The sequence below is a fragment of the Phasianus colchicus genome, chromosome 16 (genome assembly GCF_987193195.1).
Source record: "Phasianus colchicus chromosome 16, bPhaCol1.hap1.1, whole genome shotgun sequence".
NCBI lineage: Eukaryota > Metazoa > Chordata > Aves > Galliformes > Phasianidae > Phasianus > Phasianus colchicus.
In genome coordinates, this window is record NC_143451.1 from 9,456,139 (window position 1) to 9,474,710 (window position 18,572).

Sequence of the window (18,572 nt, forward strand, 5' to 3'; positions counted from 1 at the left end):
CAGATGAACTCTGACTGCATTATTTTCTGCACAACGCAGTTCATACAGCCTCCCCTGGGCACGGAACACGCACAGCCACTTCTGAAAACAGAGAGTTCTGGCCCTTTCTGAGGGGTTTGGAGGATGCTGGTGGGGTTTGGAGGAGGAACCCGCTGACCCCCGTACCACCATGCCCTCACCCTGTGGGTCTGCACTGACCCAGTGCCTGCAGAGTGCTGGGCACAGGGCTGGGAGCACCCGGCCCACGTCCCGTTATGTTCTTTGCAGCGTCAGTGACAGATACCTAAGGATTAAATTGAAGTAATCTCTGTAATCTACTCAGCGAGATTAAAGCTTCTCCCCGCCCCCAGGCTTTATCCCTTTCATTCCAGGACTCCGCTAGCAGTGATTACAGCCGGGGAAGCCATTTAGCTTTTAAGCACCCTTCCAGCCTGCTTAAAAATACATTTCAGAATCAAATGAGTTTGTGCAGCGGGGCCGCGTCTGGCTGCTCCGGCTGGGAGAGATGCTGAGAATTAGCTCGAGTCAGAGTCAAAATTAAATTTATTGTTTCTGACCTTTTTTGGAGTACAGTGCATTTACCAGTGACTAATGAGGCTTACGACAGTTTCAGACTCAGCTGAAGGCAGCCCCAAGGCCTCCACTCCCCGTGCGTTGTTTGGAGGGACTTTGAGACCCCCCTGACCCCATGAGGTCCCACAGTCAGAGTCAGGGGACCTGCTGCATGCACTGAGTTTGGTGATGATGTGAGATCAGAGGACTGCATGCAGGACCAGGATGAGCTCTTGGCAGCTGCACAGAGACCAGGGCAGCCGACACAGCACTTGTTAATGGGACCACGGAGACCCTGATCCCGTGTGAGCTGCAGCCTGTGGATCTGTCCCAGCTCTTGGCTGCACACCCTGGGATGCCTTGTTCCAGCTCCATGTTCCCCATCAAACAGGGAGAGCCACAAGGCACTCAGAGCAGCAGACCACGTGGGGAGTCTCTGTGCAGGCATTCAAGGACACTGTGAGGAAGGGGCAGCTCAGCCCCATCTGCCCCGTGGCACTGAACATCCCTGTCCAGGTAGATGTACTGCTCAGCCATCCATTTGCAGCACAAGAAAAGGTGGCAGTTTGTCAGCCCAGAATCAAAAGGTTGTTAATGACATACATATTAGACACAGAAAACTGGATTAACAACGACACTTTGGCCCTGAGGGCTTTTCTGGGCTCTGGAAATAAATTCTAACCTTGATCTCTTCTGCCTACAACCTGAAGACATCAAGGGTAGAATATCACCTTTAATGTTATTTGCTATTTCCAGTATGCATTTTATTGCTTCCCTCTCTTCCTATAGATTTTATGTGCTCCCAGCACTCTTTTTCTTTGTGTATTTCTGTAATAATCTTCAACGATCCAAACATTTCTGCAGCCTTCTCTTTTTGTTTGCCTGTCAGCTGCCTGCGCTTGGGATGAGCCCTTCAATGTGGTCCTCTCTGACAAAGGCACATCACCAGGAGCCCCCAGCAGTGTCGGCTGTGGGCTGGGGCTGAGTCCCACATTGTGATCCTGCCAGCTGCTGCGGCCCTATGAGAGGCGAAGCAGGGGAAAGCCTTGCCTGGGGCTCCTCTCTCTGTTGGGGCTTGCACTAGTGGCCCTCCCGCAGCCATTTGGGGGTGGCTCTCCCCTATCCCAGGGCTGTGGCTTCCAACCCTGATGGTGAGAGCAGCCCATAGGGCTGTGCCGGTGCAGGCAGCAGGGCCATGGAGTGCCAAAAGCACCAGGAAGCTGTTGTTTGTGTGGAGCAGGGTGTAAACAGCAAACATGTCACAGAGCAAACATGCCCTGCAATGATAGAGAGACTGAAAGCCAAATTGTCAGCTTTACAAAACATTCCTCCCTTGCAAGCAGAGAAACCTGGGGGTGTCTAAGCATCCACACCAGCTTTATTTATCCAGACACCTCTAACGTTCATGCCTAAGCAGTGTGTTTGCAGCCAGGGCTGGATCACCACGTGGAAGCAATAAAACGGCTAAAAATGGATAAAGCAACTTTCCCACAGATTTCCTTTGGCACTCTGTCATGCAGCAGAACTGAGTGATTGATGCTTTCTGGCCCTAGAAAGGGAACCTGACGGTGCCCAGCCGCTTACTGCCCTGCTCCCACTCTCCTGTTCCTATCTCTGGCTGGGCAGCTCCTGCTGAGGGCTGCAGCCAGGACAGGGCTCTGTCTGCCCTTCCTCCTTGCTGAGCACCACACCAGCTCGAGGAGAGATGCCCAGCTCAGGGAAGCACCAAGCATGGCTGAGTTTACACCATGAGCCTGTGGGCTCCTTTAGGCTGACATGGTGCTGTTTTTGACTGTGATCTGCACGGAGGTACTGGCGTCACTCCTCTACTCTGAGGAAAACACGGTACCCAGTGCCCCAGGAGGGTCACTTCACCCACTACAGTGATGCCAGTCCCATGAGAGCTCAATCCCATCTTGGCACTCCAGAGCTCTCCTGAGCCATCAGCCTCTTTGTTGCTTAAGTGACTATTTTTAAACTCCCAGCAAGGTCCAATTTCACTGCTCCCACACAAGCGCAGGCAAAAGAGGCTGCAGAGATCACTGCTTTTCAGCCATCTTTTCCGTCTTTCTTTACATCTGCACCGAGTTCCCAGTGTTGCACAAGAGGAAATCTCCTCCCCACCTTGCTGCCAGGAAGCCTGCAGCATCCCTGGTTGTGTTGGGCTGGCACCTTGTGCCTGTCTCACTCTATCATCATCCCTCTTCCCAAGTAATGCGACAAGTAGTTTTCTGAAGCTGAACAAGCTTTCTGTGCTGAGAAGGCAGGGAGTGACTCTTAATGTTTAAGTGGTGCTGCATACAGTCCTTTGGCATGAGCAGCCAAGCAGAAGCCTGGGATGGAAGGGTGTGAGAGGAAGGAAGCGTGTCAAGTGGAGGGAGCTGGAGGGCTGGGGATGAAGCAACAATCTGCATACATATCTTGCAAAATCCTTATGGTTTTCCTGGGTCAGTTTGCTTTTAGGGCATCACAAAGCAAATGGGCGAGGCCGAGCATCCCCAAACTGGCAATAGCTGCACCTTCTTCAAGATTTTTCTTTCTACCGATGATACCACAGCAGCCGATGGCTGCTCCTTCTGCCCTTGCTGAGGACAGAAATCACTGCTGAACGCGGGGAGGCCCCTCCTCGCTCTGTCCCCTCCCTCAGTGTATGCCGCAGGGAAGGAGCTGCTCAGGCACCCGGCGTGGAGGCAGCCCGGGAGCAGGAAGGACCCCGTGCCGTGCTGCCTTGTCCTCCTCAGCTTTGACTTCCCGATTCCCGACCTTCTCATTCCAGGTCTACCACGACCCAGCGCCGTGTCGCGCTCCGGGCGCAGGGGCTTGTGCGGGGCAAGAGGCACTCCGCCCCGTGCTGCACCCCTGGGTAGTTCAGGACTCAGGTTCAGAGATGTACAGGGCCCGACGGGACAGCGGCTGCCTCCATCCCTGCCCGGCTCAGACGGCAGAGCTATTGGAGCGGTGTCGGGCGTGGGGACAGGGCTATAGCTCCGAGCACCTCGCACGGGGACGGGACCTCTCAGTACCGCACCGTCGGCGAGGCTCGCTCAGAGCTCGGGCAGCGCAGAGCCCGGCGGGCGCGGCGGGCAGGGCGGGGCGGGCAGCCCGCACCCCTCCCGGGGCCCGGCGCAGCGGAGGAGCGAGGCCGTCCCCGTCGCAGCCCCGTCCCCGTCCCGGGCGGGCGGGAGCCCCGCGGCGCGGCTCGGGGGAGGCTGCGGCCGCCGTGCGATCGCGGGGGCTCCGGGAGGAGCTGACGTCAGGCGGCCCCTTAAATAGCAGCGCAGCCGCCTCTGCCCCGGCACTTCCCGCGGAGCCGAGAGCCGCAGCCGCGCCCGCCGGGGATGGGAGCGGCGGCGCCGGGGCCGCGGGCGCGCGGGGGCCGGGGCGGTGGGCGCAGCCCCCCGGGGCGGCCCGGCCGAGCAGCCGCCTAGCCGCGAGCCATGCCCGTGCCCGTGCCCGAGCGGCCCCGCCGGGAGCGCGGCGCCGGCCCCGCCGCGGGGCCCCGGGGGCAGCGGCTCGCCCCGCCGCCGCGCTGAGCCGCGCCGAGCCGCGCCGCGCCGGGCCGCGCCATGCCCGCCGGCGTGGCCCCATGGAGCCATGGCGCATAGGGCGCCGAGCGGGCGGGCCGTGGCTCCATCCCGGCGGCTGGCGCGGAGGGTGCTCTTCCTCTTCACGTTGTCGCTGTCCTGCTCCTACCTCTGCTACAGCCTCCTCTGCTGCTGCGGCGGCCCCGCCGCGCCCCGCGCCCGCTGCGCGCCCGCCCGCAGCGCCGCCGCCGCCAAGAAACTTCTGCAGAAGTCGCGGGCGTGCGGGCGGCCTCCCGCAGAGCCTCCGGGCAGCGCCGCGCCCGCCCGCCGCCCTCGGGAGCCCCCGGCCGCGCCCGCCGGCAGCGCCCCGGGCCCGGCCCGTCCGGGTAGCAAGCGGCTGCCGCAGGCCATCGTGGTGGGCGTCAAGAAGGGCGGCACCCGCGCCGTGCTGGAGTTCATCCGCGTGCACCCCGACGTGCGCGCCCTGGGCACCGAGCCCCACTTCTTCGACCGCAACTACGACCGCGGGCTGGAGTGGTACAGGTGAGCGGTGCTACGGGAACGGGAACGGTCCCGGGAGCGGCGTCGATCCGCGCTGCCCCGCGCCTCTCCCGCCCCGCGCTGCCCGCCCGGCTCGGGCTCCCCGCACCTCTCCGGGCCGTGCCGGCGGTGCGGGCGGCGGGCGGGGGGAATCGCGGCTCTGCGCGGAGCGGTTGTGGAGCCTTCAGCTCCCGCGCATCCCCGGGGCGAGGCTGAGCGCAGGCGGCTGGGAAGGTCCCGACGCGGCAGCCACAGCCCGTGGAGGTCCCTTCGCTGCAGCCCGAGCGGAGCCACGACTCCACCTCATTAGGGGATGCACGCACCGCTGAGTAGCGGTCTCCGAACCACGACCGCCCCGGTACCGCTGCTCTGCGCAGCGTCCCTCGGAGCCCCTCTGCCGACAGCTTTTATCTCAGGGTCTGTGAGAGGGCAGAACGTCCTCCTGCGCCCCGTGTGCCTCGAGTCAGATAAGCGAGAGTGTGCCCGCGATCCCTCGTAATTCGCAGAGAACAGTGAGTGCATCTCCAGGAGGAGATGGTGAGATTTTAATTTAAGTAAAGGCTTTTGTGGACTGTTTGGTGATGCTCAGCGAGGACCCACAGCCCAGGCTGCATGCTGGCTGGTTCCTGCTCAGCGTGCTGCGGTGAGTGCTGCGGGAGCCCTGGGCAGCTCTCAGGCAGGGCTGGGTGCTCGTGGGGCATCAGCCTTGGGAAGCAGAGAAGGCTTGGTCAGACCCAGTGCCTTTGAGCGTGCAACAGGGGAAGATGCCTGGCACAGGTGGGTGGGGAGCAATGCAGCTGGCTGTGGAGTTGTGCACCCAGCTCTGCTCTTTTCCCCTTTTCCTGAGCCGAGTGGTGCTCATTGACTCCTGAAGGGGTTGAGAGGCAGCGTGATGTGATGCTCGCTTCTTGGCCCTTCTGGGATCCCTGTGTTTGTCTGTGCAGGCCAGACATGAGTCATGCCTGTGGCGTCAGGATGCTGATTGCTGACTGCGAGTGGGTCAGAGCCACTTTGTGCATCACTGGGGTGCTGGGCTAGTCCTCCAGCATCCCTGCCCAGGGAGCCAGCCCCAACACTGCAGCAGGAAGGCTGTCAGAGGGTGCAGGCAGCTGCTGTGCTATGCCAGAATTATGAAGAGCCATGTAGCCAGAAGTGTGCTGCTCTGTATGCAATGGTTCTGCTGGCAGGTGATAGGTGAGCTAGCATGGGTGCAGATGCAGAGCTCTGAAGCCTTTTTCCTGTTCTAAATGAACTGCAGATTGCCTAAAACCCATGAAGGGTGATTCTGCGATACAGACAGACAGTGAGAGGAGCTGCAGCAATTTGGTTGAAGGGCCCTGGTGTAGCAGGGTGGGTGAGGAGCAGGATCCTGCCAAGCCCCAAGTCAGTGGGAGCTGTGTGTGCCTTGCATCTGGCTGGGAAGTGGCACTTTCCTGGGCCGTGCAGGCCCCCTGGGTTACAATGGGGTGGGGGGAGCTCAGGGCTGAGAGCCTCGCTGGCAGCAGAGGACTGAAACTCATGGTGGTGATGAGAGCATGGCTGGGTACTGCGGGGGCCTGGAGTTGTGTCTAGATCAATGGAGAGATCACATCAGGACAGCGGAGTCTCCAAATTACTTCAGATAAAACAATTAAATGACACTTCCCAGGTTTTATTACTTTTTTTTTTTTTATCTCACAAATGTGCCAAAACTTAAGCGCAGCGGCTGCTAATGTACAAAGTGTGGAATTGATTTTACTCCTTGCAAGTGGAGCAATTAAATGTGGAGCAGGTCTAACGCTCAGCACGATGAGCTGCTGTCGCCCTGCCAGGAGAGCGGGGAGCAGGGGAAGGGCAGCGCTGGCACCCAGCAAGGGGTTGATGCCAGCACAGCCAGCAACTGTCATCCATGGGACAGAGGGCCCGCTGGAGACGTGAGCTGTGTGGAAGAGCAAATGCTGTCCTCAGTGAGCAGAGCCAGTGCTCAACCCCTCTGCTCCCCATGCTGCCCAGGTGTTGCCTCCTTAGCGGCCAACCAAACCCACCCTTGCCGTTCCCGATACCCATCAGCCTTTCTCATCCTCCTCATTAGCAAGAGAAACACTACAGGAAAGGTATTTTTAGCAAGATCTGTTTTAAGACAACTGAAACCAACCGGCCAGCTACTGGGGAGGATCGATTCATCACCAATTCTGGGCTCAATGCTCAATATGGAGCTTTTCCTGCTGCAGCAGTGTGCCAATAACCTTCAATATTTTCCAGAACACAGAGAAAGCAGTGTCATTTAATTTGCAGTTAATTTTGAATGGTAACTTGGGGTGCAGCTTTCTAGGATTCCTGTGTGACCCCATGGGATGCTCTAGCACTTCTTTTGTAGAGGTTTGTGGCAGCTGGGGATCCAGGGCACTGCCCATCTGTGGGCCCTGCAACTTCTCTGGGGGGAGCAGAACCCCAGGTAGGAGGGAAATGCTCACGTTCCCCTGCACCTGCAGGAGGGAGCTGCAAACCCTGGCTCCTGCACTCCGCCTCACTAATTGCTCTCTGCTAATGGCCGCATTGGCTCTCACACAAATGGGAGCCCATTAGGTTTCGCCCAACGACACATACTGTTTTGTGGGCTTGACTGACAGTGCATTTTGCTAAAGTTAATTAGCAAGAAGAGAGGAAGGCAGCAAGCTTCAAGGATGCTTTGAAGTTTCCTTGACTTCAGACAGGGCCCTGGCTCAGAGGATGGGTGCATGGCCTCGCAGGGGCTGCAGTGCCCCACAGCAGAGCATGGGGCTGCTGGCAAGGCACTGACCCCAGTAGTGACCACAGTACATGGGAACTTCCCCTCCAGAGTGCTGGGAGGGCACGGGGAGGTACCTCCTTGCAGAGCATTGAGTTTTCAGTGTTAATGATGCGTGTTCCCGTTCTGTCTTCCATGACCTTGTTTGTAAGCCCTGCAATTTGTTCTAACCTTCATTTCTTGGCATGAGATTCTGCTCAGATCCCGGCACGGCTGTGGGCTCCAAATCTGAGAGGTGAAGGACGCTGCTGGCACCTATCAGGGGCTGCACATAGCTTGCAGTGCCCATGGGAGCTGCTGTACTGTAGAGCTGAGCAGTGCTCCCAGCCCCCAGGGTGCTGTGTGTGGCTGCATGAGGGATCCCCATGAGCTGCAGCTGCCCCAGCCCAGCAGCTCCCAGCTCTGGGATTTGGGGCAGGGATGTTCAGGAAGAGGGGAGCTGCACGGTGCCTGTGTGCGTGACGGTCAGCAGCAGTGTGCCTTTTGGAAAAGATTGTGTTGACTTAAAGGACACTGCAAATCTCTGGAGCATTTGAATGATTAAAAATGAATCAGCAACAAAGTTAATTACTGTGTTCACACTGCTTTTATGCATTGAAATGTCCCTCATTATCTGTCTGTGAGCACTGGTGTAAGTTCTTTGAACATAAACATTTATTAAAGGGAGCTGCTCTGTCATTAACACCCCGCACTGCCTGGGGCTGGGCTGGGCTTTCTCTGGGTCTCCTTTCAGCACAGCACTTTCCCAGTGGGGACAGATCCCCTGAACCATACAGCTTTAGGGGATGGTGCTGAGCAGCGACAAAGCCGTGCTGCCAGAGATCCCACAGTGCTGCCATCCGCATTCCCCACCTGGGGCCGGGGCTGTGGCTGCTCCCAGCGCCATGTCCCTGCGTGAGCAGCAGCTGTTGTGGTGTCAGCTGCTGTAGTGCTGTGTCCTGAAAGTCTGCTGCAATGTCACTCCGCTGGTGAGAGCTTCTTTTATCTTCCTCACACCTCAGTTTCTCGCATGCTTGACCCAGTTTTGCTAAAATCTTCGTGGAGCTGTGCTAGAGCTTTCATCTACTGACACTGTTTGCAGTCCTGCCATGCCTGGTATGGCACAGCATGGGGTGGCACAGCACTGCATGGCTTGGCAGGGCATGGCACGGTATGGCATGGCAGGGCACAGCATGGCACTTGCATCCTCTCAGCCGTGGTCACCTCGCTCTGTGTCCAAGTAGCATATCCCAGCCACAGGTGCAGAGCCTGCACGCAGGAACACACTCAGCCCTCCCACCAGAGCCAGCACGGGGGATTTTTTTTCTTTTGCCAAATTAAACAGTTTGGTTTCGTGCCGACGAGTGGCTGAAGTCCAAGATTGTGCACACATCAGTCTGTGGCCTCCGAGGAGAGCTCTGGCTGCACCCGCCAAATCCTCTGCACACAGCGAGTGGCGGCAGCAAATATTTGCCTGGAGCTGGCAGTGCTCCGTGCAGCACTGTGCGGGCTGAAGGCAGAGCCATAACGGGATTACTGAGCACATGCTCCCCCCGTGCATGTTGATCCGCAATATCTCAATCATCTGATGAATTTTTGTACAAATTTATCCCTGGGAGAGTGTTTCACGCATGTTCGACATCAAAGCAACGTAGCCAGCAAGGGAGCGTATGTTTCTTTAATGTGGGAGTGTTGTAGGGACTGCAGGGTGCCCAAAGGCAGATTATGAGAGAATTAATAATTCAGGTCTGGGAAAGGTGCTGGAGAGAAGTTAACTCCTTCCAGACAGGTGTTGATTCACAGGTTGGGAGAGAGCATTAATGCTCGTCTACAGTGTACTAAAGGGCTTTAAGAATTTAGTAACTACAATAAAAATAATCTCTAATTCAAGAGGAATTAATGCTGTATCTCCAGCCAGATTAGTGCAGTGAGCAGGGGATTTGCTGGAGCTGAGGTTGCCCAGCAGGTTTGATGCACATCCCTGGGTTGCACCCTGGGCAACCAGAGTGGCAGTGGGGCACCATGGGGCGGTGCAGCCCTGTGCTGTGCTGGGGAGGCTCTGCCCTCCTTCCCATATGTCTGCAGCAGTGCAGGGCCCCGCTGTGTCCTGGGGAAGGGGCTGTCAGCTGTCCCACACTGTCAGCCGAGCAGAATGTGTGTGCAGGGAGCACTGTGCCAGGGAGGGCTGAGAAGTATTGGGGTGACTGGTGAGTGGGTGTTGGCATCCCGCAGCCAAGGACATGGAGAGCTGCTAATGCCCCTGGTGATGGGGTACCCCTGGTGATCACTCCCAGCCTTTTTGGCAAGCACAATTAAAAGCAAATGAAGGAGAAATCTGAAGGCATGCACTGGGAGTGGCAAGGGAGCTGCATCACGGTGCTGTCACTAGACAGTGCCTCCAGTGCCTCCGACTGCTCCCACAGCCCCAGGACGTGTCCCTGCTCCCACAGCTGATCAACGGGGCAGGTGAGGGGAACGGCTGCTCTGCAGCCCACACTGCTCCAGTGAGACCTGTGTGGAGCTCGCCCTGCCACGTTCCCAGACACGTCCATGCCCCGCTGCTCACTCAGCATCAGCTTTAACCTCCTGCATTTCTGCTGCGTCGCAGATTCTCTTCATCAGGACAAAGCACTCGTGCACACGCTGCCAGATGGACAGCTTCAGTGTGGTTGCTGCAGCCCCAAGGTGCTGTGAGCAGTCATGATGGTGGCATCACCCTGGTCCCCAGGTTTGGCCATGCAGGCGAACCCCTGAGCACCCAGCAGCAGCCCCGGAGCCAGCAGCATTCATGTCTCACCTCTGCACATCCTGCACCTCAGCGAGTGCTGCACTGAGCCTGGCCCTTGCATGTCACCAGGATGTCACTGCACTGGCACTGGCTCTGACGTAGCACAGGGGTCCGGCACTGCAACCTGCTGCATCTTTGGCTAAGGAGCACCCAGGAAGGAGCCCACTGCACCCACAGCACCGTGCGGGTGCTGAAAGCCTTCAAACCCAAACGCGCCAGCCCTGGGCTTAAAACTATGTGACATGCTATTTGTATGCAAATAACTTTCAGAATGCAAAAGTCCAAAAATATCATTTTAAAGTCAACTGTAATTAAGTTTGCAATGCATTTCCCAGCTCCTGCAGCTCTGGGGATCCCGCCGTTAACACAAAGATGAATGTGTGGATGACATTTCTCCCCCTCGCATGGTTTTGCTGGTGATTTATTTATCTATTCGGGCTGGGTTTTGTTGTCTCAGCAGTCTCTGTTGTTCAGGAGCAGCGAACACTGGGAGTCCATTTAAAAAGAAAACAACTCCTGTCTCATTTCCGTAATTTATTATGCGGAGATTTTGTGTTTTTCATAATTGATTAGAACCTGTAATTTCATTTTTTAAATACGCGGACCTATTAGCTCACGTAATGAAAGTCTAACAAGCCTGAAGATGAGCCATTAATGAAACAGCAGTTTTATGATTCTCCAACAATATATTGTAACGGCGATTTGCTTATAAAGCTGTCCTGCGCTGATTTACACCGAAAGTTGTTTGTGATATGGAGATAGCAGCAGTGGTGCCTGGCACTAAATTAGCACTTCCTGACAGTCATTAAACAATGGGAATCATAATCTGGATTTATGGGGTTTGGAGCAGAGCAGTAGGAAAGGCCAATTAAGCCACGGCTGTGCTCAGGTACCTATGTAAAACATCTCTATTAATTTATGCTGGCGAATTAGTTCTCTTTCAAACAAAAGAACTGGTTAAGAGCAGGTGAGGGCTGCGAGGCCAGCAGCACTGTGCCCAAGTGGTGCTGCTGATGAGTCCCCTCCGGGCTGGGTCTGCTGCTGGATTTCTGTCTGCAGCTCACACCCAGTGCCGGGGGCTGAGGACATTGCACTGGAGACCCTGTGGTGGGTGCTGGACTGAAGGTTCCCCCCAGGAAGGTCTCTGCTTGCAGCCAGGTGCATCCTTCCACACAGCCATGCTGCAGTATGCCAGGAAGAGGCATGGCAATGCAGGGTTATCCCATGAATAAAGCAGTGCCTGTGCTCTCTAGTGGAACGGCTGCAGGCAGGGCTGCTGATGTTTGCTTTCTGTGACTGCTCCTGTCCTGAGGCTTTGCTGGCTGAGCCCACACATCAATAGATCCAACTCTATTAAGATGACTGCTGCACCAGCTCCTCCTGTGCCTCACTGCCCTGGTTCCCTTGCACTCCCGTGAAGCCACATGGCTTTGCCTATCCTGTTGCAGGAGCCCCAGGGGCCCACGACCCCCACACCAAGCAGCTGCAGCAGGTCCCTGGCTGCAGCACGCAGGGTTTGTTGCCAGCAAAGCTTTCCTGGAGGCACATCTCAGAGCTCACAGTAAAGCTCTCCCCAGGCAGCGTCTGTTTGTGCCTTACAGCTCACAACTGAATTGTAATTAGCGAGCCACTAACTTCCACCGCAGAATGGAAGAAGTAACAGATGCTTTTGAGCAATAAACATAATTGAAACATGAAGTGCCTGTGAGCACAGGAGGCCCTTGGGGTGCACTCCCCAGTGCATGCCCAGAGCACTGGGCAGTGCTGCAGCCATCTGTGTCCAGCACCATTGTATCCTTGTTCCTTCCAAAGCCCTGCAGGTGGAGGAGAGGCTATTCTGCTCGCAGCCCAACCAAAAGGATGCCATCAGTACAGGTGTTGTCCCAGACTCCTCAGTCTTTGGGTCCCCCTCTCCTCGATCCCCAGCGGTGCTGCTGTTGGCAGTGCTCCCATATGCCCAGTGCTGTCACAGTGGCAGTGCCAGCTTGTGCCAGCTCCTGGCACAGTGCAGGCACCCTGCCCTCCTGCTGCAATGGATCTAATGGTTGACTCTGGTAGTATGAGGCCAATTTATAAATCTTTCCGTCCCATTAGATTTTATTTGATTTGGATGTTCATGCGTCAAAGCAAATGATTTAATTAGCACTAAGCGGGGCTGCCTGCCCCAGCGCTTCCAGCCCTGTGGCTCTGCCTTCACTCAGAGATGGGCACCAGAGTTGTGTGGGGCTGCTGGGAGCCAGGCATAGGTGGGGACAGCTGTGATCCCATGGAGTGGGGCTGGCACTTGGCTCTCACTGGTGGTGCCCAGCAGAGCCATAGAGCAATGATGTCAGGGGCAATTGCAACAGTTCCAGGAGGAGCAGGTCATTTCTTTTGGGAATGGCAAGCAGTGTAGCAATACGTGGTGAATGGACTGAGGGCTCCACAGAGATTTTCTCATGGTTAATGCCATGGCAGGGGTCAGGGCAGATGGCTGCAGGGTGAACTCACACACTGCCCTGAAGCTGATAAATTCAGCACCAGCAGAGATGGAGCTACCAGAGCTACTGCATGGCACCTCTCCAGGGCAGTGTCCTCCCCTCTGTCCTGCCTGGCTCTGGGCCCTTGGGGCCGAGCATCCCAGGTAGGTGCAGTCCCACAGGAGCTGGGACAGGACATGGCTGGGGCAGCCCCTGCAGCACTACAGGAGGGAGCTGTGTCCTCCCGCCCTCCGGTCCTGCTGGGAAAGGACACCCTGCCAGCCCAGTTCTGCTCCTCCTTACCACCTCGTTCTTTGCCTGCAGGAACCTGATGCCACGCACACTCGACAGCCAGATCACGGTGGAGAAGACCCCCAGCTACTTCGTCACCAAGGAGGCCCCACGGCGGATCTTCAACATGTCAAGGGACACCAAGCTGATCGTGGTGGTGCGCAACCCCGTCACCCGCGCCATCTCGGACTACACGCAGACGCTCTCCAAGAAGCCCGACATCCCCACCTTCGAGGGGCTGTCCTTCCGCAACCGCAGCCTGGGGCTGGTGGACACCTCCTGGAACGCCATCCGTATCGGGATGTACGCCGTGCACCTGCAGAGCTGGCTGCAGTACTTCCCCCTCTCTCAGATCCACTTTGTCAGTGGGGAGAAGCTGATCACCGACCCGGCTGGGGAGATGGGCAAGGTGCAGGACTTCCTGGGCATCCGGCGGGTCATCACCGACAAGCACTTCTACTTCAACAAGACAAAAGGCTTTCCTTGCCTGAAAAAAACAGAGAGCAACAGCTCACCGCGCTGCCTGGGTAAATCCAAGGGGAGGACTCACGTGCAGATAGACCCCGAGGTGATAGAGCAGCTTCGGGACTTTTACAGACCTTACAACATCAAGTTCTATGAAACAGTCGGGCAGGACTTCAGATGGGAATGAGCAGCCGGGAGCAGAGCTGCGGTGACATGAGCTGCAGTCTTCCATGGGGCAATGGGGGGGGGCAGGGCCAGGACCTGCACCAGCCCCATCCTTCCTGCAGCCGCAGCATGGCAGGAGGGGGCCAGGCTGCTGCGGGGTGAGCAGGACCAGAACCACAGTGTCCCACAAGTGTCACAAGTGCTGCCATCCCAATGCACAGCTGTGGAGTCCTGTGTATTGGTGCTGTGGTGATGGCCCCGCTTCCAGGGTACGTCCCTCCTCAGCACCCCAAAGGGACCTGGGCACCCAGAAGAGAGGATGTGCCCAGGGCAGGCAGGGCTCTGCTGCCCACTGCCTTCTGTCCCTGCAGAACAGTGTGGCCGTCAGGAGGGTGAGATGTATCTGCTTGAAACAAAACGTCTTTGAAACATGTTGTACCAATATTTTGTCCTGTGAATAAAGCACAGAATCCTGCTGTTTACGGGTACTTTAGTGGCACTAGTGTCCTTGTTCAGCATGTGATCCCTTGTGTAAATAAAAGAGGCTACCACCGGTCCTTACGCATGGGCTTTTTTTAGGGCAACCTCCTCTGTGTTTGGGGCAGCCCCATGGCATCCTGTGCTGCTGGGCTGCTGGTGCTGCAGGCAGAGACCCAGGGACAGCATGAGAGGGAGGGAGGAAGCCCTGCAGAGCTTGGCCTGGGGCTCAGCTGCTCCAGTCATGACACCAGGAATGATACTGACATGGCTGGGCACAACGGGGCAGATCTGTGCTGTGGTTGTGCACTCATGGCCCTGTCCCATCCTGCAGCACTCCATCTCAGCAGGTTATTAGCAGTCACAGTAACAAGCACCACTGGTCGTGCATATCAACAGCAGCTCTTGCTGGAGAGATGTTATCTGCCTTTCCGAGTGTCGGACTGTTTGAATCATCTATTGATTTTCTCAGTAAATCTCAGGCATTTCTGTCAAAGGTTGCAATTTACCACTAGCATCGAAATCCCAGCTAGAGCCCGAGCTGCAGCCTGCCCTGCCTGCAGGCAGCCCTGTGCCCATAGAACCATAGATAGCATCACAGAAACATTAAGATTGGAAAAGGCCTTTGGGATCACCAAGCCCAACTCCAGCTGCTCCCACCATGCCCACCAGCTGTGTACCTCAGTGCACATCTCCATGGTTCTTGAACACCTCTGGAGATGGTGACTTCACCACCTCCCTGGGCAGTGTGTGCCAGTGCCAGACTGCTCTTCCTGAGCCTTCCTGGGGCTGATTCCTATGCAAAGAACTCTGATGAGAACAGGTAATTCATGGCCATCTTACAGCACCCTCCCTGCATCCCTCCCACCATTGCCCAGCAGCAGCTGCAGGAGCTGGGGAGCACCCAGCAGTGTGGCCCCAGGGACAGCTGTGGGCAGGCGGTGGCCAAGGGGGGATTATCAGAAAGATGGGATATCTTCTCATATGATTTTTTCCTTTAAAGGAAAAGAAAAAAAAAAAAAAAAACATTCACAGCAAGACTCACAAATCCCAGGCTTGCAGTGAAAAAAACATTTCCAATCCACTGCAAGGACGCAGAAGGTACTGGGCTAGATTGATCCCCCCAGCAATGCCGTATTAGTGGGAAATTAGAGCTGGAGGCTGGGGAAACCACTGCAATATCAAACAATTACTCTACATTTGTTCTTACAAATGTAGGAAGCAGAAATGGGCTTGCATCAGGTATTAAATTTCCAAGAGGTAGGCAAATGAGGGCTCAGGAAGGGCTGTGCTGACGATGCTAATCATGTTGGAAGCATTCAAGCAGGCAACCTGTGCATGGAAATGCCAGCGCTGTGCAGAGGGGCTGCAGGAGGGACCTGGGTGCCACAGAGGGTGCCAGCATGGAGCTGTGTCCCCCCAAACTCCCAAATGCCATTGGATCCTGAGCACACAGCACAGAGCCCTCCGGTGCACAGCATGATTTCAAGCAGCCCGGATTAGAGGGACTAATCCCCTCCCAGTGGCTAAATCAGCCCAAAGCCTTGGCTTAGTGAGTGCTGGGAGCGCCTGCAAGCACGTGCAGAGTCAGGGAGGAGGAGATGCATGGGGGTCCCATCCGTCCCGTGCAGCAGCAGGCAGCAGGGCTGGAGCCCTGCAGGGCTGGTCACAGTGTGGGGCAGTGCTGGGCCCACATCCATACAGGAGGGGCAATCAGTGCCAATGGCACCCAACAGCCCTCAAGAGAGGGACGTGCAGGGCAACCCGAGGTAATTGGCTTTGTCAGATTTATTTCCTGTGCTGTACAGCTGTGGTCCTGAGCAGCATCCATGTGATTAAACGGTCATAATAGGTGGTAGGAAAATGCTTTAGGAGTGAACTTGATAAGCCAGCATGTAAATCGTAACAGCCGCTGTATAATTTTTATAGGTATGCCTTTCCTGTCCCCTATGTTTTAGTTAAGGGCAGCAGAGTGCTGTGCTGCAGAGTGCATCACGGCTTGATGGAAACGTCCACAGACAGGATGGCACAGCAACCTTTGGGTGACTCGGTTAACATGCGTGCCAAGTTCAGAGCACTGCATCCAGCTGCACGCGAGGAGGGATCAGGCTGCAGCCATGGATGTCAACACTCACGTTCAGTGCACAATGACAAAGTGCTGCCCCTGTAGCACAGCTCAGGATGGTTTCTCCTGGGGTAGGAGGGTGCCTGCTCTCTCTGTGCTGCTGCAGGACCAGGGCTGTGTACCCTTGTAAGGCTGCAGGGCTCAGGGCACTGCCACAGCCCCCCATGCTGCAGCCCTGCAGCCATCGCGTGCTCTGTGTTGTGATCGGATCACTCAGGCTTGAAGCCCCTTGAGTGGCTGTTTAATATTTATCAGCTCATAAATACTTAAACGTAATGAATGCGACTTAAGTGGTCCCTGGTCCTGTTTATTCTGAAGAGCTCTTGAGCCATGCTGGGTCAGAGGAAACCTGTCCTCTCATGGCAAGACCCCAGCGAAGGCAGGAGGTGGCTGTGAGCATGCAGCTGCAGGCACAGAGCTGCAGGCACTCAGCTACTCTGCTCTCCTGGTGTGGTGCTGCTCGGTGTCACCAGAGGTTGGGGTGTCCCAGTCATAAGCACCACGCTGCACCACCCAGCTCTGGGTTGGAATTTTCAGCTGCTTGAGAAGCATCGTTTGTCTCTCAGACTGAAGTGGGATCACGTATCCGTAAGTGGTGAGAAAATTTCATTAACTTCTTCTTAATTAATATAGTTCACCTTCACTGCTGGCTCCGTGTTTATTGGCTGCAGCAGGGAGCAGGAGCCAAGTGAGAGCCTCAGAGCCGAGGGGAAGCTCAGCCACATCCCTCTCCTTTTGAGAGCTCTGTGCCATGGGTTGCTGCTGGGCCAGGCGGATGGACCCAATGATGGACAGAGCCACGGTCAGAACCACAGACAGACCCACAGACGGACCTGCTGGTCTCTTCCTATTGCAGAAGTCAATCAGATTTCTATTTTATGTGAGCCAATAAAGTACAGTGTATAAACTGATCATGCTCTTCTGAAGCTCAGGCCTTCTGAGGAGTTCTGTTCACTTAAGAACCACAATCATCCCATCCCCGGGTCAGTCCACAGCCCCTCCCGTGATGCTCTCAGGAATTGCCCTGCAGGATGTCAGCTCCAGGTCCCATCATGCTTCCCAGTCCCTTTGAGCTCAGTTCTCAGCACACAGTGCTTGCCCAAAGCCCAGTGCTGACTACTTCCACTCCCACCCACCTGTGTCTCTGAACTGAGTTACACAGAGTTCTAACAACCTTTCTCTCCACCCAAGAGGAGCCGGACAGCAAATAAATGTGCTCATTAACAGGAACCTCTAACCCCTTGGAAATGATTAACGCTCAGGCAAGAGTTGGGATGGCGATGCATTCAAGTAGGTCAGGATTCCTTCCTTATATTTTACAGGCTGCAGCAGCTGACAGCAGTGTGCTGTCAGAGCAGCCCTGCACACCTCCAGTGGTACCACCATCCCCAGCAGTGCCAGTGCAGAGCCAGGTGAGCCCCCAGAGGCACAGCCACAATGACATAAGCACCTCCTGCCATGCTGCACACCGATGGGCACAGTTAATTCACTTTGAAGGTTTTCCAAGTTCTTCCATGAGCTCTGTTCCGTGCTCCATTGAACAAGAGCGTGTGAAAATGGGAGGATGTGATGATATCAACACTGCACTGAAGTCTGGACGTCACTGCATTATTCATCACCTGACAGCTAATTAGCCAGATGCCCAATTAGGACGGCTCCCTGCAGCCAGGGCACTGCCATGCTGAGCCAGTGGTGGGCTCTGAGCTCGGGGGTGGCTGTGAATGCTCCCAACAAAAGCATTTCAGCACTGACTGGGAAATGCTGCCCCTCATCCCCTGCAAGGAAACCATCTCCAAAGGCACAGGTGGCAGTGCAAGGCCATGGGGCTGGTCCCAGCCCACCCAACAGCAGCTGCACGGCACCAGGGGCACAGGAACAGAGGTGATGGCAGTACTGCTCTCTGCAGCCCGTGTGTGCAGCAGTGATGGCAGCAATGCCCACATGCTGCAGTGCTGGCGATAAGGATGGCTCAGGTATAAATATTTACCCAGAGATTGAGTGGATTCAGCTGAGTTCATTCCTATTAGAGGGTCTGTTAGTAATTATCTGAATATGCGTGATTACCTGGGGACCTATAATCTGCCACAGTAATGAGTTCAATGGCTGATGTGGCATAACAAACAGGAGGGGGAGGGGGCAGGCATTGCGGCAGGGGCACGGCAGGGCCCAAGGACAGTGGGGACATGGAGCTGGGAGACACAGGGTCTCCCAGCAGCAGAGAAGGACAAGCCTCGCTCCATCTCTCGGTATCACACAGCATCTCCCCTTGCTGCTCCTGGGTTGGGGCCACAGATCCTCCCCTCCTTCCCCAGCAGCCCTCAGATTCCCCAGCTCTCCCAGCACTGCTGGGTTCTTGTGGATCCAAACACTTTATTTAAGAAATAATGATCTGAGAGCGCAGATAATCTCCGTCCCATCTCTGCCTGCTGCAGTGCTGCCA

General features: G+C 56.1%; 1 protein-coding gene across 1 annotated transcript; it reads left to right on the top strand.

The window, feature by feature from the left end:
* The first annotated feature begins 4,135 nt into the window (after positions 1–4,135).
* Positions 4,136–14,078, top strand: HS3ST2 (heparan sulfate-glucosamine 3-sulfotransferase 2). The gene is made up of 2 exons (XM_031606618.2): positions 4,136–4,619; positions 12,934–14,078. The coding sequence occupies exons 1-2, from the start codon at positions 4,147–4,149 to the stop codon at positions 13,550–13,552; spliced, it is 1,092 nt and encodes a 363-aa protein (XP_031462478.2). The 5' UTR covers positions 4,136–4,146; the 3' UTR covers positions 13,553–14,078.
* Positions 14,079–18,572: the final 4,494 nt, after the last annotated feature.